Source organism: Monodelphis domestica, chromosome 7 (assembly GCF_027887165.1).
Source record: "Monodelphis domestica isolate mMonDom1 chromosome 7, mMonDom1.pri, whole genome shotgun sequence".
NCBI lineage: Eukaryota > Metazoa > Chordata > Mammalia > Didelphimorphia > Didelphidae > Monodelphis > Monodelphis domestica.
In genome coordinates this window covers 65,077,527-65,105,087 of record NC_077233.1, presented here as the reverse complement: position 1 = coordinate 65,105,087, position 27,561 = coordinate 65,077,527, and the positions used below count along the sequence as shown (strand labels likewise).

Genomic DNA, 27,561 nt, shown 5'->3' with positions numbered 1-27,561 from the left:
CATAGACCTCTTCATTTATATGGTAGAAATCCTTTTTTATACATAAGAAAACTGGGAAACAGAGAAGCTGTAACTTGTCCAAGGACTCACAGATCATAGGTGGCAATACCAGAACTCAAGTTTGGGGATCAGAGATTTAGAATTAAAAGGAATATTAGATTACTTAGTTCTACTGTTTTTGTTTTACAAATAGAGAAACAGGTCCAAAAATGTTAGGCAACTTGTCCAGTCATGTAGGTAATAATTGGGAGAGTCTTCTATATGAGACCCTCTCCACCATACTACTTCTGATGGCAGTCTCTCCACAATCATTGTACTGGGTCATACTGGTCTGGTGGCACAACTGTGTGATAAAGCTGAGTAAGCCAATGAAAGAGCCTGGGTCTCTAGGAGTTAACAATACTGAATCCAGACAGACCATAGTCTTAAGTTGGAATAAAGCCAGGTAAGGCTACTGACATTTGAGGGAAAACATTGGGCCTGAGTTTTAAGATTCACTATCTGCTTGATTGAATTCATCTCAGGGTGGTTTTACTTGCCACTTGCCTGGATCTTTGTAGATACTGTCAGAATGTGTCAAGATAGGAAAGGGATGAGATAAGGCAGTGAAGTGATGAAACAGGAAATCAGAGTCTGAGCAGGTATCCGTGATGATCAGGATGTTCACTTATCATGAAGGGAATGGAAATTAGACCATATTATTGAGAAGGGGAGGTGGGGGAGAAGGAGGTCTTGGTGTTGGAGGCATCATCTTTGGAATGACATTAAAGTCCTCATTCTGCCAGCTTTTGATAGCCCAGCCGTTTGCAAACATTATTAAGTAGAACTATAGAACTTTAGGTAGCAATATCAAATAGGTGTTCTTTGCAGATTTGTCCTTGCTTAAAGGAGTTATTGCCCCACCTTTATTGTAATAAAGGACAGATGGAAGTGGCCTGTTCAGTTGTTTTCATCATATCTTCTTCCTATTTGAAAAATTTAGTTTACTGTTAAAGGGAAGTTCAATAATTATTTGATTGTAAGTAGCTTGAAACAATTGCTCTGGCCTTCTGTTCTCTCACTTTTCTTGGCTCCTACCCCATGAGGGAATCTAAACAGATGTTTGTGACTCAGATGGTCCTCAAGGTAATAAAACTTTCTTTCTTTTATAGGTATTTGAAAAGCTTCTACTGCTTAATCCTGAAATAAAAGCTGAACAAATATTAATGTCACCAAACTCATTTATAAAGCTTCAGACAAACAGGTACATGACCGTGTGTGTCTATGTCTGTGTGTGAAAACTTGAAATGCCTTGTATGGCTTTCTATAATATTGCATGAAAAATTTACATGCCTCATCTCATTTCTCCTCCTTCCCTAGTTCTTTACAACATATTCTTTCTTTACTTTTCTCCTTGGGCTATAGAATTACTCGCCTTTAGGTAAAGCTTTGGAATCACAGGACACTTTACATACAGTTCTTTATGTGATTCTTATCAATGATCCTTTGGGATAAATAAGGAAGTTTTAATGAGGAGGAAACTTACAAAGAATCTTTCCTAACATCACACAGCTAGTAAGATGAAAGGGGGGCTCCTACCTGAGTCTTCTGACCCTCCTCCATACAGAATTCTTTCCAGTATATGGCACTGCCTTTTCAAATGGACAGATAGTAAAGGTATCTAGTCAAATTTCTCTACATAAAAGAGGGAAATTTGCTATATTGGAGTATTCAAACTGATGAGTTTTCAAAGTAATTGAACTCATGCTTATTGGTATCCATTTTATGTATTTATTTAGTTATTATTTTTTAAACCCTTACTCTCTGTCTTAGTACCAATGCTAAGACAGAAGAGTGCAAGGGCGAGGCAAGCAGGATTAAGTGACTTTCCCAGGTCACCCAACTAAGAATTGTCTGAGGTCAGATTTGAACCCTGATCCTCTCAACTCCAAGCCTGTAGTCCTCTCCACTGTGCTACCTAGCTACCCCCATTTTATTTATTTGTCAAGGGAATAACTACTCACTTTTATATAGTACTTTATAATTTACAAAGAGCTTTTCTGATAATTTATGCAGTAGATGGGATAGGGAGATGGACTGGAACTGTCATTAAGTATACAGAACTCCCAGGTTAGAAAATTCCTTTTCAAGTTGGCACTCTCTGTGCAGTTTTAATCTTTGAGAGTTACTCTGAAGACTGAGAAGTTAAGTGCTTTGTGCAGGGGCATGTGAGACAATAGATGTCAAGGTTGACCTTGAAGCCAAGTCTTCCTGACTTTGAGGCTGGTTCTCTATCCTCAATATCCTGCTTCCTCTTAAGTAGATTCATAGGAAATTATTATTATTACTATTATTCCCATTTTACAGATGAATAAACTGAGCCAGGAAAAAACCCTAGCTATTGGTAGATTTAAAAAAATGTTTTGTGATGTCCCTTGGGTTTATTTCACAGTCATTTGTGGATGTATCACCCCTAGCCCCTGGCATTGAACTCCTCCCCCAGCTAAGCAAAACTAAACCCCAAAGAATCATATTAACAGAGTATGCAACATTCTGCACCCACCCCTGCTTCTCCATCTCTAAGGAGAGGAGGGAAACATTTGATTATCATTTCTCTCAATCTCCAAGATTGATCCTTACAGTCATGGAGGGTTTGACTTCTTTTTAGTGCCCTTTTCATTTGCATTCACAAAACCACTAACTATATTGTTCTCTTAGTTCTGCTTACTTCACACTGCATGAGTTCATACAAGTTTCTCTGTGATTCCCTGAATTCCTCCTTTTCATCCTTGTGTAGTACAATAATATCCCCTTGCATTAATATGTTCTTGTTTGTTCAGCTCATCCCCAAGATCTGTTTCAAATCTGGCTGTTGAGAGGAATCTTAATAATTCATGCATGTGTGTTCTCTTACCTTGAAAAGCATAGAGTATTTTTGAAACTCAAGAACTCCCAGTCATTTCATTCTACCAATGGGTATGAGACAGGCTCCTGGTTCAGACCCAAAGAGGAAGTGCAACAGAGTTTGGGGTGCCTTGTAAGCAGCCACTTAAGCCAAAGCATGGCTAGAAATTTTAGCTAAATTCAGAAAATTCATTCTTTTCTCTGCTTTTGCCCACTTGCTACTTATTTCCTCAACTCCCAGTCTCCTAGTAAAAGTTCATTTTGGAAACCTCCAACCTCCTTTGCCCCAGTTATAAGGGAAAGTCAGATTTTCCAAGTGGTATCAACATTGGGAGGGCTCAGTGCACCCCTTGTGGCCAGATGTGGTGATAGCAGCAACAGACCCAAATCTGGAGCCTGAAAACACTGCAGATCTGGAGTCCAGATGAAAGACCTGAAAGGGAGAAGGTTGGGTCTAGTTGTGGCTTTCCGTGAGGGTGTCAAGTGCTTTCAAAATATTTTGAAGTGATTAAAAATCTTGTGTCTGGTGGATGTTTAGGCCTCTCAGCCTTTCTTTCTTTTTTTGGCAGATTAATCCCCATTAGACATTGTTCACCAAATAACTTCTGAGGAGGTCTGTTGTCCTTTATAACCATTAGTTTTCCAAATTAAGTTTTCTATCAGTGAGTGATGAGGCTGCTGAAGAGCTGACAGCAAGTAGGTCCTGATACATGGCCAAGGCAAGATAAGGCTTTTTTACTCTCCACTCAGCAGTCTGAAATCAGAATTTGTGAAGGAGATCTTTAGATTGTATACCAGAGCTCTTTGGATCCAGTCTGTTAGCGTCACAACCACCCAGCCTTTTCCCTGATTTGACCCCATCAGCCTCTTCAGCTTCCTGTGCAAACAAATCTTTCTTAAAAGAGTCTGTTTTTGCTTCATTGAGGGATGGAGTTGCATCTCTGAGTTACCGCATTCTGGATGGACCAGAAAAGGTTCCTGTTGTATATGTCGATGAAAAGGGCTTCCTGGTATCTGGGTCGCTGATTGGGACATCAACAATTGAAGTGATTTCACAAGAGCTGTTTGGAGTCAACCAGACAATTATTGTAGCTGTGAAGGTAGGATAGAATGATTTTTCTTTTCTTCTCTTCCTGGAATAATAAAATCTTTTGGATTTATACATTCTTTCTCCTTGCAAGTATGTGAAGTTTAACCTCTATAGAGACCAGATGGTTGTATTTTTAAAGAAAAAAACCATTTCATACTTGAGTGGTAAACAAGTCACATGAATAATACTATTGGTTCACATTTATATAGTGCTTTATGATTTAAAAGCACTTCCCTGACAACTGCTGTATGAGAATAAGTGGTGAATTGATTTTTTTTTTCCTGGAGATGATCTGTGGATTCTTTCAGTTGGCCTTTTGCTTTCTGTATTGAAAAGGGCTGGGCAGTTACTTCTTGCATTATAGTGTTCACATTTTTTAACAGACCCCATAATATTCTTCATGTTATCTCTATGTGTCAGAGATCACTATTTTTCACTTGTGTAGAGATCATGTCTTTTAACTCCATTACTTTTTTCTTGGTGTTACTTTTATTTTCCTAGATTTCCAAGATTTATACATATAAAAATTAGTGATTAACTTGATTATTTTTTGCTAATCTTCTTTCAGATTGTCCTTCATTTCTGTATATTTGCATTCCCAATTTTCACTTTTGTTTCTTTGATGAGATCTTCCACTTAGATTCAAAATTTTTTATTCTGACAATTTTTTCTGCTGTGCAGGCCACAAATTCTGCTTTCACAATTCTTAATTCTCTTTTAAACCATTCTGGACTATCTGGCTGTAGTTTCAGTTTTTTTTTTTTTAATCTATAGAGTCCCCTGCCTCATCAGGTGTTGATGCCATTTTCATTTGACTTTATATTTTTCCTCATAGCTGTCTGAACTCTTTTACCTGATCAGGAGACCATATTCTTCCCCATTGATTTTTCTGTTTATATTCAAGATCTCTTATTAAGTTTTCTTCCTCCTGAGATCTTTTTTCCCCCCCTTAAGTTCGTCTATTTTTAACTCCTTCCCCTTTGGTGGCAGTTCCTCTGGAGGCTAGACTTCAAAACATCTTGGCCCCTTCCTACATTTGATAATTTATATTTCACTAGCTTTCAAGTCAGCCTGAGGTAATTTCTGAAGGGACAGAATTGGCCCCAATTGAGTGCTGGACTCTTTCCCTCAGGTTTAGTTCCATACATATACACATAGATACAAACATACACACTTATGTTAAACCAGTTCCTTCTGTTGCAGCACCATGCCACTCTTCCAACCTAAGCAAACTTCTGCTTTTTGCTTTGCTGTCACTGAGAAGAGGTGAAGTAGAGTTGAGTTCTGTTGCAAGTCTATAGGGCAGCTTATACAGTCCCATTGCCTGATGGTGGTGGATGTTGGGGAATGGAGCTTTGTGAGTAGATAGAAATTAGCCTTCCTTGATGTTAGTTGAATTCTTGATGTCTCAGACCATGTAGATAAAGATATTGCTTCATCTCTTTAACATAATTCCTATTATGGAGAGATTTGAGAGGTCATGAGGATCAAAGAAAATGTTTAGGTCTCTCTTGTTGGTCGTATGAGAGTCCTCATGCATGGATAATTTATTCCCATATGAGAAAGGAGGACATTGAGCATCTTCTCTCAGGTGGGAATAATTACCAGTGGACTAGGAAAGTGAAGAGACTCATCTAACGTCACTTAGTTAAAAGAGCAGAGCTGGTTCTCAAATATAGGCACTTTGTTTCTATGACAAACACTCTTCCACTATACAGGCTGCCTAATGATCAAATAAATGAATATTTCTGTGCTGCTTATTTGGCGGTAAAATTGATGCCTATTCTCTCACCCAGAGAAAGCTATTCTTTTAGAACTATTAAGGAGCATGATATAATTGAAAAATTATTTCAATTCTGACTTTGACTTGTGTTCAAATCTTGCCATTGTGACCTTGCATAAGCCATTTAACTTCCTGAGCCTTCTGGGCTAAATCCATGATCTGTGGACTTGTATTAAAGAGCCTTTGTCTCCTCAGACAGCATTTTGCTTGTCAGAAAGAATGGGTCAGATAGAATGAGCATGACTTCACAAAGGGCCCATCTTTTTCTCTTTCATTGGCTAATTCCCTTGAAGAGTTTCATCTCCCACAATGCATAGCTACCAGTTGACAATTTAATCTCATTTTCTGCTACTTGACTTGCATGGTACATAAACGTGATAAAAGAAAATAATCAGCCAAGTGATTTCCTGGCTTTCTGAAGGCTGGAGATTAGAATGGATGGTCTCTATTAGGCCTTCCAGCCTGGGATCAGAGCTGAAACCAGGCTTAGGTAAGATAGGCAACCACCTAGGATATAATTAACATGGAGGCAAAATGCTCAGTGCTTTGAAATATTTTAAATAAATGCATATGCTTTACTATCAGAAATTTCATTTCTCCTTGGCCCATAGTTGGGTTTTTTTCCCTGATAACTGATTTTTCTGGAATGCTATTCATAAGGTTCTTTTCTCACAACTGTGAAGTATTATTATTTGTTTTAGAGAAGAACAAACCAAGACCTATACAGATTAAATAGCTGTTCCACAGTCAAATCTGGTAATTTTTGGAGGCAAGATTCATTCCCAAATCTCTCTCTTGAGTCTTAATTTAACACCCTTTCGCCAGATTCTTCTATCCCTGATGATGTCGCATCCTGTATATTTCAATGAGAACTCTGGTGAATAAGCGAGCCACGGGGTACAGTTTCCAAGCTTTGACTGGGGGTACGCAAATGCTTGTCCTGATTCTGCCAACACTCCTTGGGTTCTAGTATCTCATGGATATCTACAAAAGGTTCCCTATCATCATTTGTCCCCCTCTGCATGACAAAATATTAGATAGATCCCCAAACCCACTGAGATAGGTCTGCAGAGACCCTAGCAATGAACTCAGAGGCCACAGAATGGCCAGCTACCTAGATTAGCTAGAATTTAATGACCTTGAAAAGAAGTCCTATGAAAAAAGGTGGAAAATAAAGATGGAGCCAGGCTGTGGAAGTCCTTAAGATTCAATTTGGTAAATAGACTTTTTTGTTCTCAAAATTGGAGTCAGAGGACCTGGATAACAGTTTGGATTCTGCTGTTTACTATGATGTGAGCAAGTCCCATCATAAACTGAGTCAGAGGAGACCGGAGCTTGAATCTTGCCTCCAAAACTTACTGAATATGAGTTACTAGATTTCTTATATGCGGCACTAGCTATGGATTTAAATCTTGCCTCAAACAGTTACTAGCTGTGGGTTATTTGATTGCTATTATGCATTGGCAGTTATGGGTTTGGCTCTTGCCTCTAACAATTACTCGCTATGTAACTGTGGGTAAGCTATCACCTCATGGGGCCCCGTTTTTCTTATCTGTAAAATGGGAGAGTTATTAGGGAACAGGAGTTCTTCACCTTTTTCGTGTGATGGATTCTTTTGTCAGTTTGGTGAAGCTTATGGAACCACTTCTCAGAATAATGTTTTTCAATGCATGTAATATAATAGAATCACAAAGAAAAACAAATGCAGTAAAATATACATTTTTTTTCCTGTTCAAGTTCATAGACTCCTTAAAATCTGTGGACCCTCATTCTAGGTAATCTTTTAAGTTCCTTCTATTTCTCACAGTTGATGAGTCTTGAAAGAAACTTCAGGCTGATGTGGGCAGGCAAGTCAAGATCCTGCCTCCCCAGTCAGGAAAGAGAGTTTCCTTTCCTTATTTTTATTAATCTCTTTCTAGAATCTTGTCCAATAGGGAATACATTCATTTTATTTTTGAGACATTTCCTATAGCACTCTTGGCCTATTTCATTAATTAACAGATCCTTCTCTCAAGAGAGTTGACTTGCAAAGGCTTACCCTAACTCCCCACCCCCCAGACCCCTCACCCCATCCAGTTCTTATCCAGGTCAAAATTGATTGTGCATTCATTTGTCTTGAAGAGATAGCACTTTTAGAGCCAGTGTGTATGGACGAATTTTGAAATTAGCCATAGATTTGCAAATGCAGCCTGTTCATTTTACAAAGAAAGAAACCAGATTCCCAAAACAATAAGGTTATCCAGTGAGTTGATGCTGGGTTAGCTCCTGGGATCCAGCTTAAGACCTCGTAGAATCAAGGTCCCTTCCCTCTTCCCCATCTTAGCCTTCTTTTCCAGTCGAGAGATACATAAATTGAAGAGTTCTCTGCATTGAAGACTTCTTTTCTTTCCATCAAAAATCATGTTTTTATTTGCCATAGCAGACCTATCTATTTAAAGAACCCCTGTAGATCCCTGAATCTGTTCCTAAAAGCAAAGAATCCTTCTAAAATGTATTTAGCTGTTTGGTATATCCTGATTTTGGTATAAGAAAATAGCATAACCAGGATGCCCATCTTGGAGTTTTGGCGTGGCCTCTGTGTTTGGAACCTGAAGGAGTCAGTGAGCTTGATGAAGGCAGAGAATGTGGCTGGAGCTTTAATCTTTTCTCTGTCATGAAGGAAATGATCCCCTCCAAAGATGTGATCCCCAGGCAGCAATCAAACCATGTTCTTCTGTTATATATGAAGAATTAAGAGTAATATGAAGAATATATTGTTATATGATATACATTCTACATTTTATTCAATATGAAACAAACTGTGCCTCAGTATAAGATTTGAGTCTGTCTTCAATGGGATCAGGGAAGACCAGGTGAACAATTTTAAACTTGCATTCTTTTCCCTCCTGGACTACGCATTTTAGGTGTCTCCTGTTTCATACCTGAGGATTTCAGTGAGCCCCATTCTGCATGCCCAGAATAAGGAGGTTTTGGCAGCTCTGCCTCTGGGAATGACCCTGACCTTCACTGTGCATTTTCATGACAATTCTGGAGAGATTTTCCATGCTCATAACTCCGTCCTCAACTTTGCAACGAACAGGTAGCTGGTGATCACCCAGATTTCCCTTTCCAAACTAGAAGACAAATGGACCATTTGAAGGACCCTTCATGCCATCTATATTAATAGTTTGAGGAATTTTAGAGTGTTCAAATCTTTCCAAAAAGAGCTTGGGGCTTTTCTTTGACTGTCAGAGTGAGATGTGAGGAAGGAAGGAAGGAATCCATGAACATCCTGAATGAAACACTGACACTTCCTGAGCTATGACCTTGATATCCATCTCTGGATTCAGTCAAAGTAATGATAAAAACAAATGACTTTTTTTGTGGTATATTCACTCAAAAGTATTTATTAAGCACCTACTATTTGTCTATTACTGTGCTGAGCCCTGGATTTACAGAGAAAGGCAAAAAGACAGCCACAGTGCCCTCTATGCACTTTATCTTGTTGCCTAGTTAATGGAAAGCAAATGAATGTGGAATAAATTAATAAATCATCACAGTATTTCTTTAGGTCACTAGTGTATATTGTCCCCATTTTTACATGCAGGTAAAAATCACCTATTTACCATACAGCAGAGCAGAGACTTGAACTCAGGTCTTCTGACTCCTTTCCATTATTTTTTTCATACGTTCAATAAACATTAATTAACATTTCTATAGTGATTACTATATGCCAGACATTGTGTTTTATAATTACTATCTCATCTGATTCTCACAATCAACCTAGGGGGTAGATGCTATTTTTACTCTTCATTTTACAGATGAGGAAACTGAGATAAATAGGAGTTAAGTAATTTGCCCAGAGTCACACAGCTAGTGTTTGAAGTCAGAATGGCCCCCATTCAAAGACCAGAGCCACAGAGTAGCTAGGTGGTGTCTAATGCTCTAACCACTGTACCACCTAGCTACTCTGTGGCTCTCGCCTTTGAATGGGGGCCATTCTCCCCACTGGTTATCTGACAGCAAGCTTCCCAGGAAGGTTGTGGGGAGAGTCATGCTTCAGGTCAATTCTGGACTAAAGGACCTCTGAGGCTTCTTCCAATTCTATAGCTCTGTGACTCTCACTGCTGATGTGGTAAACACAGAAAGGAAAAAAGAGGAAATCCCAGTGATAGGAAGAGAGGGTACAAGCTGTGAAATTGAAGAAACAGATTGCTTTCAGACATTATTCAGTTTCTAACTTGAGCCATAGACAAGAGCTAAGAAAGCCAGTAGGATGTATCAGCCTTGTTGTTGAATTTATTATGAGATGGAAATTAGAGGGAGTTTCTAATGAAACAATCTCATTAGAGAAATTCAAACAGGAAAATGAGGGCCGGATTTCAGATTTTAACTGGAGACATTTTCTATGTAATCCCTCATTACAGCAACAACAACAGCAAAAATGGTTTCTTGCAGTTCTTCCCAGGAGCTGATATAGACATATTTAAATCTCAAGATCAGTATAGAAGATAAGCAACAGGGAGTTATCAAAACCATCTCAGCCTTGAGCTAACCCTTTGAGTATAAAGCTGCCATATTAACTCAGAGCATCTGGCCCCTTTTTCAGGCCCATTTCACATATGGTTAAGTCAAGGCTTAATAGAGAATAAAAATGATATGGTTGAGTTAAATTTGTCATTAGGCTCCCTTTGAGGCTATATTCACTGAGAATCTGGCCTCTTTTCAGGTCCATTTCATAGATGGTTAAGACAAGGCTTATTAGAGAAGAAAATTTATATACTTGAAGTAAAATAGTGGGTTCTTTCCCCTTATTAGAGAAGAAAAATAATGTAGTTGAGCTAAAATAGTGAGTTTTTTTCCTTATTATTAGAGAAGAAAAATGATACAGTTAAGGTAAAATAGTGATGGGCTGCTAAGTGGTGCAATGGATAGAGTGCTGGCCCTGGAATCAGGAAGACTCATCTTCCTGTGTTCCAATCTGGATTCAAACACTTACTAGCAGTGTGATCCTGGGCAAGTCACTTAACCTTGTTTCCCTCAGTTTCCTCATCTATAAAATGATGTAGAGAAGGAACTGGCAAACCACTCCAGTGTCTTTGCCAAGAAAACCTCAAATGGGGCCACAGAGAGTCAGACAAGACTGAAATAACTGAAGAACAAAAAAAAAAGTGATGAAGCCAGGCTTAGAACCCAGGGGTTTTGATTTTTCTATTGTTCCCTTTTCACTAGATCACATCACACTTCTGGAATAGGCAAGGGAAAAGAAAACAACACTTTTAAAAAAATGAAACAATGAGTCCAACTAACTAGTCATCTTCTCCCCCATAAGTGATCAGATTGGAATCCATCCTTCTCTGGATGGAGTCCAGTATTCTTTTAGGTGTGACGATTACTCTTGGAAACACATTTTTCTTCCTTCAATGTCCAGAGATGACTTTGTCCAGATTGGGAAGGGAACTACCAATAATACCTGCGTCATCCGCACAGTCAATGTCGGCCTGACTCTGCTTGCTGTATGGGACATGGAACACGCTGGCCTCTCAGATTATGTGCCACTGCCTGTCCAGCAGGTCATCTCTCCAGAACTAACCGAGACTGTCGTAGTAGGAGATGTCCTCTGTTTGAGCACGGTCCTCATCAACCCAGATGGTAAGAGATACCCAAGATGCCCCTGTTACAAATCCCCATTTCTGACTTGATGGATGTTTCTGATGCCTGGAAGACAAGAGTTCAAATTCCACCTCTAATGCCCATTATCTGTGTGACCTTGAGCAAATTACTCACCTAACCTGGGCTTCAGTTTTCTCCCCTGCAACATGCTATCATGAATTTTCTATTTGAGATACGTTTCAGCTGGTATAGGGACCTAGACCAGGAGAAAGACACCTAAAACATCCTCTAACAAGGAGAGGTCTCCTTCCCAGGTCTCTCAGGGACATGGAGCTCTTCAGCCAGTAATATTCTCCAAGTTGATCCCAAGACTGGTGTGGCTGTGGCAAGAGACTCTGGAGCGGCGACTCTTTATTATGAGATTGCTGGAGTTCTCAGGACATATAAGGAGGTAAGGCACCAGGGCTTTCTCCCTCTGAGTATTTCTAGCCATCTCATGTTATTGCAGATAGATGTGTAGAAAAGAAAGGACAGGGGCTAAAGAAAAACTCGACGTCAAATTCTGTTTAAAAAACCCTTCCATCTGAAGATGAGCTTGCTCTCTAAAGCTTTTGGTCACAAGGTTGGGAAATGAGACATTGAGAGGGGGTTGCTGCCAAGCCACAGAAGGGTCTAGAATGACTGTGGCTGGAAGTTTGCCAAGAAGCCATCAAGGACTCAGAGGGGCTGTGGGGGTAAGATATTCAAGCTTGTTAGGATTCAACCTCTTCCTTACTAAATGCAAAAACTTCCCTAGGAAGTCACCTTCTGAATCTTCCAGGAGGTGAACAAAGTCATTTCTCTTTCTTTACTATTTATCTGCAAACCAGAGTGAATCAATGGAAAGTGCCTGGTCTCTATCCAAATGCATCTCATTTTTATAGTGAGCGTGTGCTGGATTGAATAAGGGAGTTTAACCTAATAGTTTGCATATTTAGCTTGGTTTCCGTGAGGCAGCAACTTAATTCCCCTTTCTGCAGCATAAGAGAGGCAGATGCTGAACAACTTCAGATTAATAAAGCTCTGATTGTGTGAATGAATTTCCAGTATTTGCATGGGAGAACTAACAGAATTCAGCTGCTTTTGGGGGAAGACTCAGCCTTGCATACTGACCTCTACTCAGCCTAGACCCCTTTCCATGAAAGCCAAAGGGATGGCACCATGTAAATATTTGTTGTCTGTCTTTAGGAGTAATGGGGCCCACCCTGGTACTGGGATGTGAAGTACAACCTTTTGTTTGTTTCATAAGCCGGTTGATTTATTTCAAATTAATGGTAATAAAATAAGATGACTTTTCCCCTCCTTTTCTGAAAAACCAATTCACCCAATTGAACAAACATCATCTTTATGAGAAGCTAGGAGGCTCACAATCTCCAGCAAAAATCAATGCCCACCTTACAAACAACTGTTCCTGCTTTAATTTCTGCTTGTTTGACATGGCCTCCAGAGGGCAAGGTGTGGATTCTTACAGAAGCCAATTGTTTGGTTTGGTGTTAGAGGTCTTTGTTTTTTGGTTTATTTCCTAGATCTGGATCAGCAGCCCCCAGAGGATCGTGGCCACCCACATCAGTGGTATCCCAACCAACTTTCAGGGGATCACTGCCTCCAAAGTGATAGTTGTCACTGGAGAGGGAAGTACCAACTTGAGAGGTAATGATCATAATAATGACTAACATTTCACCAGGCGCTTCCAGTTTCAGACAGCACTTTTGTTAGAATAGCCCCAAGAGTCAGGAGATGCAAGTCTTGTTATCCCTATTTTAGAGGAGAAGAAACAGAGGCTTTTCAAAGAGATGAAGCACCTTAGATAGGGTCTGACAGTAAATAAAATGGTACAACTCCAAGGCTTGCACACCTTCTCCTTTGCCACTTACACTGTGCTGTTTTAAATGGAGGAAACTTCCTGGACTTTTATACATACCTCAGTATAAGATCTGGAAAAGGAGAGGGCCTTGGAAAAGGTCCGGCAGAGCCGTGGCAGTAAACAAATCATTTGGATTATGGTAGAGACAAGGGTGGAATCATGGAAAGGATACCTCCGGAGCTGATTTTCAAAGTTCTGGACTCATGGGCTAATTCTGCTACAAAGTAGCCCAGCTACCTGAGGATAAATCTCTCAATCCTCGAGCCTCCATTGCTTCAACTCTAGAATATTTACAGCTCTTCCTTCATAGGGGATGGTGAGCCAACTCCTTTTTTTATACCATAAAGTGGGCTGTGAATGATCAGTGTTCGCACATGTAAAATCAATATCAGATTGCTTACTGTCGCAGGGAAGGGGCAAGGGAAGGAGAGAGAGGGGGAGGAAGGAAGATAATTTGGACCTCAAATTTTTTTAATGTTAAAAATTATTTTTACATGTAATTAGAGAAAGACGAAATTTTATTTTGAAGTGCTGTATATTGAAAGTATATAAATGATCAGTGTTTGTCGTTTTCTAGGTATTCCTGCTAATGAGAATACTGATGACTTACACTTGATTCCAGCTCAAAGGATGTTCTGGGATGGAAAGATATCATTGCATAGTGTCTAGGACACTATATTTGGAATCAGGAAGACCTGGGTTCAAATCCAGATTCAGATACTTAATGGTTTTTTGATTACTTAATTTCCTAGTATCTCAGCTTTATTATCTATAAAACAAGGGGTTGGATGCGCTAGCCTCTAATCTGAGGTCTCTCCCAGCCCTAAATCTGTGATTTGATGAACCTTTCAGGGTTAGTACTTTTGTCAGTGTTCTTCAAATGAGGACACAGTCTGGAGACTCGACAGTTAATAAATGGCAAAGACAGACAGACCCTCCGCATAACTTTCCCCTTTCTCCTGTTTTCCTTTTTGGATTAATTGAACTTTGGGTTTCATGTGGGTACTTGGCAGGACAATATTTGTACACACAATAGCTTAACTGAAATTTGTCACTTTGAATAAAAGATGCATTTCAACCTCATAAGTGCTAAAGGAGAGCTCTACCTTGCAATGGAGAATTCTAGAAATAAACCACCAGCAAGCCTCTCACAGGCTTTGATTTTTATAATTACCTTTTAAAAAGTGACTCTACCAGCATTAAGCCTGTTCTCTCTTGCCCATTACTAGCCTTGACAACAACAACAACAAAAAATGCTGTTTTTAAAGCCACTTAACTTGTAAAATTAAATATCACCATTCTTGTTCTGATTAATGAGCCAGACTTTATTACATCACCGTGGCCTTTTTTTTCTTCGACATAGTACAAGTGCATGACATTATGCTGTTGTTGAAATGATATTTAGTATATTATTGGAGAACTATTGGCCTAGTGATGTTCAGAAATAAATTATCCCTCTTTCTGACTGATGGGGGGGGGGGGGAGAAGACTGTATTAGTGGGACTCGTTCAGCCACCTCACTCATGAGGTACAAGATCTAGAACAGATGCTGAAATAAACTGAAATTGTTGGTGATGTAGTATGACTTATACACGTGGCACCAATCTATGCCCCTCCTTTCATAATGCTGCTATTATTATAGAGCTTTCAGTAATACTTTTGCTCCCCATATTTGTTATAATAAGACTTGGTTAGAAAACAAGTGGATAGAGAAATGAGTGATCTTGGAACCTGGGTTCAAGTCCCACTTCTGTCACATACTGTGTGACCCTGGACAAGTCACTGAATCATCTAGGACCAGAGACAAGTTTCTAAGACTCTTAAGAAGGTTCTCCAAGTGTGTGGTCTGGTGACCCTTTCAAAAAGTCTGAGAGGTCAAAACAATTTTCATAATATTATTCTAATTTCTTCTACAATAAAGTTAATAGCTATAAACCACATAAACAAAATCTCTTTGGAGTCCTCTACAATTTTTAAAAATGTAAAGATAAAGAAGTCACAGTAAAAGTATTTCAAGGATTATCAACTGTGGAAAACATAGTAATGTTGATCAACCCAATGACCCACCACAGTTCCAGAGGACCCATGATGAAAAATGCTCTCTATCTCCAGAGAGAGAGAACTGATGGACTTAGAGTGTGACTTGAAGCATATTTTTTTCCTTTCTTTTTCTTTTTTTCCAGAACTTGGCTAATTTTGGTCATTTATTTTGCCTGACTTCATATTGGAATCCACATAGAAACTGTGTTTCTTTTCATTGGGTTGGGGAAGAGAAAGGGAAAGAGAAAGTCTGGAACTGGTAATAAAATTTAGTTTTTTTTAAAAAAAAGTATAAATGCGTCTCAAGACCAAAAAGTTCATGAATTGCTACTCTAAGATATAGAGAAGGGACTGAGATACATTGGGAGAAATAATTTCCTCACCTGCAAAGTCCCTGTATCTGTGAAATCATAGGTCCAGGCACTATCCTGTTCCTATCTAGAAAACACTAAGAACTTGTAATGAGAGGGAAATGTATAAAGATTAAAAAAAAAAAAGAAGAAGCCTTTGTCCAAAGGACGGGAAGGCATGGCGACCACTCGTACATGACCTGTTCTTGTCCCTTCTCATCCCATTCCTACCTGTTGTCTCTAGGGGAATGCTCGCCGGTCCAGGTGGAAACCATTGTCGAACTTCATCCCGAAAGCCTCATCACCTGTCATCTCCAGTTCAACCAAGAAGTATTCGATTTTCCAGCGTATGATATTTTCACAACAGAACCTGGATTTGATGCATCTTTAGGTAAATTTGCCAAGCTCTAAGCACTGACATTGTCCCAGGCAGTAGCTGTAACTTGAGGAAATATCAAGACATGGGACAAGACCTCTTGTTTAACAGAAGCCATCTACCAAGACAGGCCTATGATTCTGACAATTCAACCCGAGGAAATTAATGTTGGCACTTGGGTTTATGGCTCAGTGCTGCTGCCACAAGGAATTTATTTTTTCTAAAATGTCCCATCCTCTTGTCATCATTAGCGTTGCTATTGTCATGATTCTCGGGAATAATTCAAGAATTTTTGCTGTGATTCTCAGAAGCGCTTTGGTTGAAAGGGGGTACCTAACTGTTGGTCTTGGACATTGCATCGGTCCTCACACAGCTAACTTAGAGAAGGGCAGATGCCTGCCCAGGGACATCTGAACCCAGGCTAAAACAATGAGGGAGAAGTTGATTCTTGCTGAGTCACAAGCAAGCTCCAAGAACTCAGCAAGGTCAGGGCCAGCTCCTAGAAAGTCTAGGTGTGGAAATGTACCTGGCAGCTGGCTGGCTCTCTCTTCCATCATTGTGCCTTAGTTGGCAAAAGCTCCAATCTTTAACAGCACTGGCAGCTGGACAGAAGTCATTTTGACACAAACTTTTATTTCTCGGTGGTTTCCCTGGTGCCATTTTTCTTTAGGCTCTTGGTTGCCAAAGGCTTTATCATATTTACCCAGCAGTGGGCACCAAGCCTGGCACACAGTTTGATCCACGGCAAACATCATGGGATCTAGTGAATTCAATAAATTTGAAATAATTTCAATAATATTGAATTCAATAATTATTCAATATCAATAATTCAACAATAAATCAATAATTCAAAAAGAAATAAATTCAATAATATTTAATGGCTGCTTTTTGCTAAGTACTAAGGGTGATACAAATGCCTAAGGCATACCATTTGCTCTAAGGAGACTTAAAATCCAGGAAGACAATCATACAGATAATTAGGGAATCCAAATACAAGTTCTAAAAATGTGTTCTCGGGGTGGAGAGAGATCACTTCAGATATGGATAGATTAAGGAGAGGATATCCTTGGTTAGGCAACATTTGATCTGGATCTTGTGGAATGGGAAGATTTTTAATGAGTAGAGTTTGGGAAAACAGTCTAGTCATTAAAAAGAGTAAAATCAAAATCATGAAGGTAGGTCACATTCATGGCATAGAGAGTAATTCCTTTTGACTAGAGCATTGAGTACGTGTAAGATAAGCAATGCGAGCCAAGACTGGACGAGTAGTTTACTTTTAGCTTTCCATCAGCCTTGATTGCCAGGCTAAAGTATTTGGACTTGACTCAGTAGGCAAAGGGGAGCCTCTCACATTTTTTGAGTAGAGAAGTGTTATGGCAACAGTGTCTATAATATAGACTAGGAGGAAGAGAGACCCATTAACATTTTATCACTACAGAAGACTGATGATGAGCCATGCCACCCACCTTCTGCCAGGGAGGTAAGGGATTCAAGGGGTTGACTTAAGGTTTTGAAGCTTCCTACTAGGATGAGACAATAAAGGAATGGATTTAAATGGAGGTAGGAGTGTTGGGGCTTAGCAGTTAACTGGATGTGGTGATGATGGGAAGGGAGGATCATAGATTAATCCATGTATCAACAAGCATTTATTAAGCACCGTCTCTGTCTGAGCCAGGAACTATGTCAGGCAGAACTGAAATGTCATCATAGGATGGGGAGAAGGATTGCATCTCTGTTCTCAGTCTAGAGAACTACCATGTAAGGAAACTCCATCTCCTGATGCGATCTGGCATCCTCTCAGCCATTTGTAGTCTTATAGAGTTGCCTAGAGTCACACAGAAATAGCATCATAGATGACAAAGTCATCATCATAGAAGGTGCCAGGGATTCAAGCATGGAATGTTTAACCATTGAGCGTGTTTCTACATACAAGGTATGAAATCTCATTGCTCCAGGCCAGTACACATGCTCCATCATGATGCACAGGCTTACTGATAAGCAACTCAAACACCTCAGCATGAAGAAGACAGCTCTCCTGGTCACAGCTTCTCTCCAAGACAGCCACTTCTCTGGAGACCAGACCAGTGCTGAAGTGCCCTTCAACCCTGGGCTTTATGCTGACCAAGCAGAAATTCTCTTAAGTAACCATTACATGAGCACAGAGATAAAGATATTTGGAGCCACAGAGATTCTTGAGAATCTAGAGGTGAGTGGTTTCGGTTTGTTGTTGTTTTAAGTGGTAGATTTCTAATTTGGGGTCTCCTTAGGCAGGCCTGGAGAATTTCATAAAATTTAATTAAGTAGGTAATGCTAATCCAAATCGCACATTTGATTTTCATTTTTTCTGTGAAATTTTTGATACATTTCACTTTGATGTGTTACTTGCTAATAAAGGCTACCTCTCCATATTTTTCCATAAAAACAGTTAAGCAAGACTACCTAATAGTGTGTTTACAGCTAATCTGATAGTACATAGAACTTTCCATTTTTCTACTTTGCCATTTCTGACTAAACAGAACTGTGTTGCTTTACTGTTCTGGAACCAATATTGCCCATTATGTACAGCCTGAGTTTTGTTTTCATCAGTGTTGCTTTCATTTACATAGTCATAGTTGATATTTTCTCTTTCTTTACTCTGCATCAGTTCATACAAATCTTCCTGTTTCTCTGAATTCTTCTTTATTATAACTTAGGGCATAATAGTATGGTATTACATTTATATATCATGATTTGTCCTTTTGAAGTCCTTTTGGAGTATTCAGATCTCCTGTGCAAACTGCTCTGGGACCAAATTCAAGTTAAATAGGGTAAGATGGACCACTGCAATAGTTTTCAGTCCAATTTATTGAGTCTTTCTTGAGTAGCTACACACACACACACAATCAAAAGACTGATATAGGAAAGAGACAGATGTCACATTACTCTTGAATGTCATCATTATCATTAGTGTGTGCTTATATACAGTCATATGAAGGTACGTGTGTGATGCTTTACTGTTGGCAAAGGACTTTCCTGATAGCAATTCCCAAGAGGAAGATAGCCCAAGCACTATTATTTATCCCCATTTTACACATGAAGTAATAGAAGTTCTTCAGGATAAAATGGCTCACCACATAGGAAAACAAGGAGATAAGTGTTTATTAAGAACCTACTATTGCCAGGCACCATGGTAAGAGCTTTACTTTATTATTACATTTGATTCTCACAATAACCTTGGGAGAGGGAGGAAGGGAGACAGAGGTTGAGTGTCTTGCTGAGGGTCAGTCACAATGCTAAGAAGTATCTGACCCTGGATTTGAACTTAAGTCTTTCTGACCCAAGGTTCTATCCATTGGGCCACCTCTCTACCCAATAACTGGTGAAGCCATGGCTTGATCTAGGTCTTCTGACTGAAAAATCCAGTGTTCTTTTCTCTAAACTTTATCTCATCTAGTATCAGGAGAAACCATTTCCTTAAATGGTCCTTAGTTAGTCTGTTCCTTTAAGTCTTTCTTTTTCCCTGGTGTTTTTTGTTGTTTTTCTTTTTTCTTTTTTTTGGTCATTCTCTGTTTTATTGTTTGGAGGTGGAGTTTTAAGGGAAGAAGAGCCAGATTTTTGTGGGATAAGTTGCAGTGTTCCATTCCCTTAAACATACACCAGCATACCATCAGACTGGAATAGAAAACAAAAGACCTTCCTATTCCCCTGTCCTCCATAGTAAAGTGTACAGTCCATTTCTCTTCAAGATTGCATAAGATAAAATTAGACTTGATCAAAGAACATCCTTCTATCCAGGGACATCTAATTAATGCTATGATTGATATTAGGGATGTTTCGTATGTATTTTTTAATTGGGGAGAGGTTCTTTTTTGATCTGGACCTTTGATTTCACCCATAAGGGGCTCCCCAATGTAGAAACTCATGCAAATGAAGATTAGCTCCTGAAATTTTAGTCTTAGAGCAGTGGTGTTGGCCAAGACGGCAGAAAAGAGACATAGACTCACCTAATTGCTACCAAATTACCCTCCAAATAATGATATGACTCAAAACAAATTCAGCAGTGGAACCTACAAAAAGATGGAACAAAAGAATTTTTCAGTCCAAAACATCTTAAAAGATCAGCACCAGGGTGGAAGTGGGCACATTGCAGCATGCCTAAGTAGGGCTCTCTGTGGCAACAGCCTTGAGCATAACTGAATCAGACCAATGGCATTAAACTCAGATGGAAACTACATGAGGATCCCTGCTGGCACAAGTTGGCTTAGAAAACCATATATTAATAATTATTTTTGTTCTACTGTATTTTTATTTATTTCATCAAAGATTTCCCAATTCCATGTCAGTCTAGTTGGGCTACACTCAGGAGTGTTTCTGAGCACTTTCAGCCTCCTGCCCCCTGTTTGATGTTGCTTTCTTAGAGAATTACTTTGGGCTCTGAGAAGTTAAGTAGGCTGACCAAGGTCCCCTGGTCAATATGTGCCAGTTGTGGGTTGTATCAGTATCATTCTGACTGTAAAGCTGGCTGGCTGTCCTTTGGGTCATTGTTGCCTTTTTTTATAGTACCATTTTATATAGAGAGTATCATTAATTATAATGATGTTGATGATCTGAATATCCTTACTAATTATAACCTCAGAGAACCTCAACCTGGAGTATCAGGTCACCATTTTGTGCCCTTCAAGATCTGCATTTTTTCCCAAGGAAGGCTTTTCTTTCTCTAGGTGAAATCTGGGTCACCAGCAGTGATTGCTTTTGTGAAGGAGAAGTCCTATGGATTGCCCAGCTTTGTCACCTACACTGTCAGCATCTCTGACCCAATAGTCCTCACCCAGAGGTCCTTATCTACCACGCTGACCATCTCCAGCCCCATGACGGACCAGTCCATCTCTCTCCCAGTCACCGTGGTCTATGTGACCGACAGGCGAGGAGGCCCTGGTCAGCGTAAGTTCATCTCTGTGACCTTCTGGCCCTTGGGGACTGGATGGGTTCTCTTACTTCTGTCGCCTAAGAGTAGTGGTATAGAGGAGGGAGGGTGCACCTTAAAGATTTTTGAGTAATAATTTTTATTTAGAAGTCAGTTAGATGAGTCTGAGATAAGAGGATGCCAAATACAACACCTCTTCCTTCCCCCAGCTCAAATTAGAAGATTAGTTTCTTCCTTTCTGAAGATTTCTGTCCCTTCCCAGCCAGCTGGTAGCTGCCCGAAGGTGCCAGTTTTCCTCTCCTGTGGCCCAATTTTTCATGAATCTAACCTAGGACTTCAAGTTTTCAAAACTGCTTTGCATTTCTAGGCTGTGGTGTCAGCCTCTGTGGCAGCTCCATCTATCCTGAGCTATCACTGACAGGCACATTCAGAGCGCACGTGGCTTCCCATTCGTAATCTGAACAAATCAGGGGATTCAAATGAGGCACGTCTACCCAAAGGAGATAGTGTATGAGCCCAGGGCAGGGAGAGAAGGCTTGTTTGAGTAGATTAAGGTGCTGGGACACTATTTATAATCTGTACAATAACAGAGATTTCCTTTCCAATTGATTCCACAGAAGGAGCCAGCCTATTCCAACACTTCCTCGACTCCTATCAAGTCATGTTCTTCACGCTTTTTGCACTGCTGGCAGGGACAGCTATTATGATCATAGGTAAAATATTATATTCTGATGTTTCTCAGCTTGTACTCTGTTCCTGCCACCTGATCTAAATGAACTGTTGCATGTCTTTCAGTTTACCATGCTGTTTTCTCGCCCAAAGAACACAATACACACCCCGCCTTCACCCCGAGAACAAGCCCTTCACAGAGTCCTAACAGTAAGTAACTATCGTGTAAGTTTAGTAAATGGGAGAACAAAAAATATGATAGTGATGATGATGACCCAAGTAAACTCTTCCCTAACAGAATGGCCACAATGGAACAAGTTCTGTTCACAGACAAACTTAGCATTGCTCTGCAATTAAATTCTCCTTTAGCAAAACACAGACATTCTCTCTCTCTCTCTCTCTCTCTCTCTCTCTCTCTCTCTCTCTCTCTCTCTCTCTCTTCTCTCTCTCTCTGTCTCTCTCTCTCTGTCTCTGTCTCTCTGTCTCTCTCTCTCTCTTTTTCTCTCTCTCCCTCTTTCTCTGCCTATATCTCTGTCTCTTTTTCTCTCTCTATCTCTGTATTTCTGTCTCTGTCTCTCTCATGTTTAGGTACATCACATTGCTTGCTATTGCAAGAGAATGAGAGCACCTATTTTCTCAAACAGATTGATTTAGGGCTGGAAGAGAACTCAAAAGGTCCTCATCCAAAGGTCACCTTGGAAATATTCACTATTCATTCAGCACTCATTTGTTAAGGACCTTCCTAATGCAGAGCATCATACTAGGTCCTGGGGAGATGCCCAGTTTAGATAAGGCAGGATTCCTGCCCTCATGAAGCTTATAGCATAGAGAGTCTAGGTGACATCACCACGGATGGCTATACTATCCCATATTTATCATAACCAATGGGCAGAAAGCTAGCAGGTGAAGAAGGGGAGGAGGCATCTTCTTGGCACAAAAGAGAACATGAGCAAAGGCATGGAGGCAGGAACTCATAGGGGATGTTTCAAGGTCAGAGAACAATCCAATCTGGTTGAAGAAAATGGCCTCAGCTGTTACCTTCCATTTGTCAAGATCTAGAAATAGGAAAACATACCAGAAACAGCTTAAAGGGGCATTTGAAAGTGAGCATCTTCATTTTCCTTTATTTAGAAGGTGTTAAAACCACCACAACTAAGGAACTAGCTTAGCTGTTTGCTTTAGTTGATACTTTTTTATTTTTTTTTCATTGGAGGGGTTCATTTGGGATTTTTTTTGGGGGGGGCAAGAAAGGAAATAATGGAACCTAGAGATCTAATTGCATGTTAAATACTTCCAGACATCCTGACAGTGGTTGAAAGTAACTAAAAAAAGGGAAGCTGAGTATTAGAGATGGCTCACTTAAAACAGCTTGAGAAATACTTGGTAGTGTTTTTTAAAATTATTATCAATTCCAGACTTTACTTAATAGAGCCACCAATATGCTCATTTGAAAACATCCAGAAATATTTTGTTTCAAAGTAATATTAACAACCAACAACCATGAATCTAAAAATGCTTTCCATTACCCCATTTGAACCTCAGCACAAGAGGTAAGTAGTATTATCACCACTTTACATATGAGGAAACAAAGGCACTCAAAAGTTGAGTGACTTGTCCAAGGTCACCAGCTTGTAAGTATCTGAAAAGGAATTCAAACTGGAGACTTCCTAACCTTTATCCACAACACTAGACTGCCTCTCTAGGATGGCGGTCTGATACACCCAAGCAATGTCAGGAGATCTTCAAATCCTGTTGCCTTTAAGTCTTAGCCAAAGTCTCCCCTTTCCCAGTCCTCCCTAATCTTAGTACCTTCCCTCTATGGCTACCCTTCTCCTCTAATTGATCGATCCATTCTTGATCTTGTTTGTGTATAGTTCTGTGCATGCACTCTGCCCTCATTAGACTAGGAGCTCCTTGAGAGAAGGAACTGTTCTTTTCCTGGTATCCTCAGTGTTTGGCCCAGTGCCTGGCACACAGTAGATGCTTAATAAATATTTGTTGCTTGACTCGCCTCAACTAGCCTCAGTTTTTTCATCTGCAAGATGAAAGCTGGAACTAGGTGAACCTTTCTGGTCAATGCAAACGATGAAAACCAGTTAATTCCTCGAAAAGTAACTGTGAAAGGCAGGAAAAGGAAAAATGCTGATGGGTCTAGTGAAATCTGACACCTTCCTTAACTGAGCTGGTGTGGATTATGACTGTCGAGAAATGATCAGGGACAATGGACACACTGGAAGCATCTGTGATTGGCGATTATATTTAAGTCAGCCTTCCTGGAAGCCTTGCTGAAGACATGTGTGCCTTGTACCCATAAGGTACTCCGTGGCACAGGCTGAGTCTCATGAGGAACACTAAACGTTGGCAGAGGAGCCTTTCTCAGAATCTTTCTTAAATGAATTGGCAGAATGCTTGGCAGTGCCAGTAAATGTTGAAGCCCCAACGTTGCTACATCTAGATTGTTTTCCCCTGGAACAAAATGAAATTTGGTTCAGTTCTCTGGCATCTTTCCAGCATAATATAATACAAAGACAATTAGAAGCCAAGAAGTCTAGAGTCTCATCCCAACTCTGCCACTAGTTCTGTAGGACCTTTAGCAAGTCATTTCCCTTTTTTCCTTCTCTCTCTTTCACTATCTGTAAAATGAGGGGAGAGAGCCAATGTCCATGGTCCTCTTTAGCAGTCTTCGGATGTCTGTGGATCCTTTCTCAGAATAATGTTTTTAAGTGTAAGATGAAATACGTAGGATTACCAAAAAAAAATTATAGATTGAAAGTAGGTTATCAAAATCGCTTAAAACTCAAGTTCTTAGACACCACATTAAAACCCCTGCAGTCCTAATACTCAGGTGATTCTAAATGATAATGTTCTCAACTGCAGGGAAAAGGGCTTTCTTTCATTGTTCCTGTGGGCTGGAGAACATGATTCTTAGTGGGTAGTTAATGAATTCAGACATCATTGACCAGCCATGAATTGGGCTCATTAGCTCCAGAACACTGCAGCACTAAACCACAGCCAAAATCCAGACAGTCAGGGAGGTCAAGAGAAGAGAGTCACAGAATTACAAGTGTTAGATCTGGAAGGAACCCTTCAGACCGTCTGTCCCAACCTCGTAAATTCGATGAATCCAACCCACGTTTTATTTATTTATTTTATTTATTAAGCAACCACTGGGGGCAAAGTACTAAAACAAGTGCTTGTGGCACTTTAGAGATAAGGAAACGGAGTTCTAGAAAGGGACTTGCCCCCAGGCACATAGCAGGTTAGTGGTAGACCTGGAACAGGAACCCAGATCTTCTAGCTCCTGGTCTAGTCACTCCAGATAAGTAGACAAATTCGCTCCTGTTTGGAATTAGCAACTCTGTAACAGAGGACTGGGGAGAAGCCATCTCAGGATATGTTCTGGGTATGAAACATTATATTAAATTATGTCCTGTCAGATCTTATGAATTAAATGAAGCCTAAGGTAATGATATCCCATTTTTTATTTACACGAGCTAAATTTCCATGCACATATACTGCCTGGACATTTCATCATGCCATCAATTCATGAGGTTACGGAGGGATGCGGAGAAACCATCTAATTTTTCAAGTGATAAAAAAATGACTCGGGAAAAGTTCTATTAGTGAAACACAATTTCCAGCAACCGATTCCTTTCAGCCTCTGAGTTTCTGTGGACGGTAGGCTGCTGCGGCAGCAAGCCTCTCTTCCCATCACTGCCTCTCTTCTCTTTCCATCCTAGGTTTCCTTGCTGCCGCGCCGATGCCTTTCAGCACCCTGCCCCACAATCGAAAAACCAGCCCACCGTCCAGGCTCTGGAGCCCCGATTATGCTTCCCATTAGAGTCCGATGGAAGAAACTGGCCACAGAGTGAACGACCATTGGGGGAAAGACTTTAGTGCCTTTATTAATAATAGATAAATGCATTCACACTGGAGACATCCCAACAAGCGTGGCACAAATCTCACTGGATCTCATGCAAGTCTGGATTTGATAGTTCTGGCTTTTTACCCAGGCTTCTTAAACAAAAAACTATAGTTCTTTCCCAGGTACCCATCGGTTCTTGAATTCCTAGAAACTCGCTGCCTCGGCCTTTGGTTTTAGGTCCAGGTTGCTCTTTTTTCTCACATCACCAAAATTGTGCTTTCCTGCTTGCCGGGGGCAGTTCGAGGCTTCATTTAAAGTCTGATAGAGAAGGCTAAAGGCTAATCTAATGTGGCAAGGCCATAGGCCTTAGGGAAGGGGCTGTTTTTGCATTTCATTTTCTCCCTGTGAAAACTAATTCCCCCTTAGCATGGTTGTTAAGTAAGGGAAATAGTAAAATGTAAAAAAAAAAATAATGTGAATGTCCTGTGTTCCGAAGGCCCCAATTTTTCTTTTTGAGTCTAAATCGAAGTGTCTGAAAGACTCAGGAATGCACTGCCTTACTGGTGCTCTCAATATTTTAGCCTTACAATGTGATTATGAATTATCATTTAGAAATGGGCATTTATTTTCTTTTGCAAATGTGAATAGTGTCTGTCTTCTGTGTTTAAAAAAAAGGGAAAAATAAGTATTAACATGGTGACTTTTGTCTATCACCATTGCTCTTACTGTGTGTAGCAGATATCTCATGCTAGAGAGTTTAGTTGGCTTCTTTTTCGTGCAAGGATGGTGCATTCACATTCAGAAAACACTCTGCATCCGAAGGATGAGACGTGTTAGGGGCTTTTGATTTTTCCTTTTTTCAAGATGCTGTTTTGTCCTGCTAAAACAAAGTTGTGGTTGTGTGTTTTAAATTTGTTTTTTAGACATCCAAGTACCTCAGCAAACACTGAGCCTCTGTCTTTCTCCACTGTAAAAAGGATCATCATCCTTTGTCTGAGAGTCCTCTAGCTAATCTCATTTGAGTGAATCCGGGATTTGCTGGCCTCTCTACAAAATGCACTGAGCTCTTCTAGACCAAGGGACGGGATGGGGTGGGGGGAGATGGGGGCAGGTTGCTTCAGCCCTCAGAAGCTACTTGTGAAGAAGAGAATGGCTGGAAGGTTTGAGAAAACACTGGGAGCTTGAGAGAAGGTTAGGGATGTTGGTGGGGTATGAAGGAGGCAGGACAGTGCCCCCACCGACCCCAACAAAAAGATTTGAACTCCATTCAGAAGACTGAAACATTTACTCTTTCCTGGAGAAAACTTTCTTCTTAGTTGTCCACATAAGGCTCTCAGAAATGGACCTTTAGACCCCTGAGACTATGATTTAAAACATGGCCAACATTGGTTTTGTCCACTGAGTGGTGACTATTGGCTGAGTGGGCAATGGCCCTCCTGAAAACAGAATTAAACAGATTTTTCACCACAGTCAAAAATCCACTCGCCCTTTTTCAAGAGAAAAAACTTGCAAATATATGAGATGATCTTGTGGGTCCCCCCACCCTGGAGCTGTGGATCTATACAGCCGACAGTCTCCGTGACACTTTTGTTGTCTTTTGGGGGGATATATTATGTAATTAACCATTGAGAAGGCAGTGTGATGTCCCTCCAATCCTTCAAAGTGAGGTTATATAATTTATTTTCATTGCATAAGGAAGGAAGAACTGTGCCTTGTGTACTACATGAGCTTGAAACTGACAACTTGGATGTACGTATGAGCATTTCTACTTGTTTTATTTAATAAAGCTGTATAAGATTCTATAATAGCATGCGACCATTACTGACTCTTTTTTTTTTAAACTCTTACCTTCTTTCTTAGAACTGATCCTAAGGCAGAAGAGCAGTAGGCTGTTGGGGTTACGTGATTTGCCCAGGGTCACACAGTTAGGAAATATCTGAGGCCAGATTTGAACCCAGGACTTTCCATTGTCTCTAGACTTAGCTCTCTATCCACTGAGCCACCTAGTTGCCCACATGAATGAGTCTTGATTTTCATATATATAAAATTATTTATTTTTAAATATTTTCCCATGGTTCCATGATTCATGGTCCCTCCCTCCCCGCTT

General features: G+C 40.1%; 1 protein-coding gene across 1 annotated transcript in view; it reads left to right on the top strand.

The window, feature by feature from the left end:
- Positions 1-27,261, top strand: part of NUP210 (nucleoporin 210) — a 187,670-nt gene extending 160,409 nt beyond the window's left edge. Inside the window, exons 29-40 of the mRNA XM_007500347.3 lie at positions 1,152-1,243; positions 3,809-3,983; positions 8,660-8,835; positions 11,167-11,387; positions 11,663-11,799; positions 12,914-13,037; positions 15,886-16,032; positions 17,973-18,223; positions 20,718-20,937; positions 21,538-21,633; positions 21,716-21,799; positions 25,330-27,261. Of these exons, the coding sequence (XP_007500409.2) occupies positions 1,152-1,243; positions 3,809-3,983; positions 8,660-8,835; positions 11,167-11,387; positions 11,663-11,799; positions 12,914-13,037; positions 15,886-16,032; positions 17,973-18,223; positions 20,718-20,937; positions 21,538-21,633; positions 21,716-21,799; positions 25,330-25,430 (1,824 nt within the window). The 3' untranslated portion in view covers positions 25,431-27,261. The remainder of the gene's footprint in view (positions 1-1,151; positions 1,244-3,808; positions 3,984-8,659; positions 8,836-11,166; positions 11,388-11,662; positions 11,800-12,913; positions 13,038-15,885; positions 16,033-17,972; positions 18,224-20,717; positions 20,938-21,537; positions 21,634-21,715; positions 21,800-25,329) is intronic.
- The last annotated feature ends 300 nt before the right edge of the window (positions 27,262-27,561 follow it).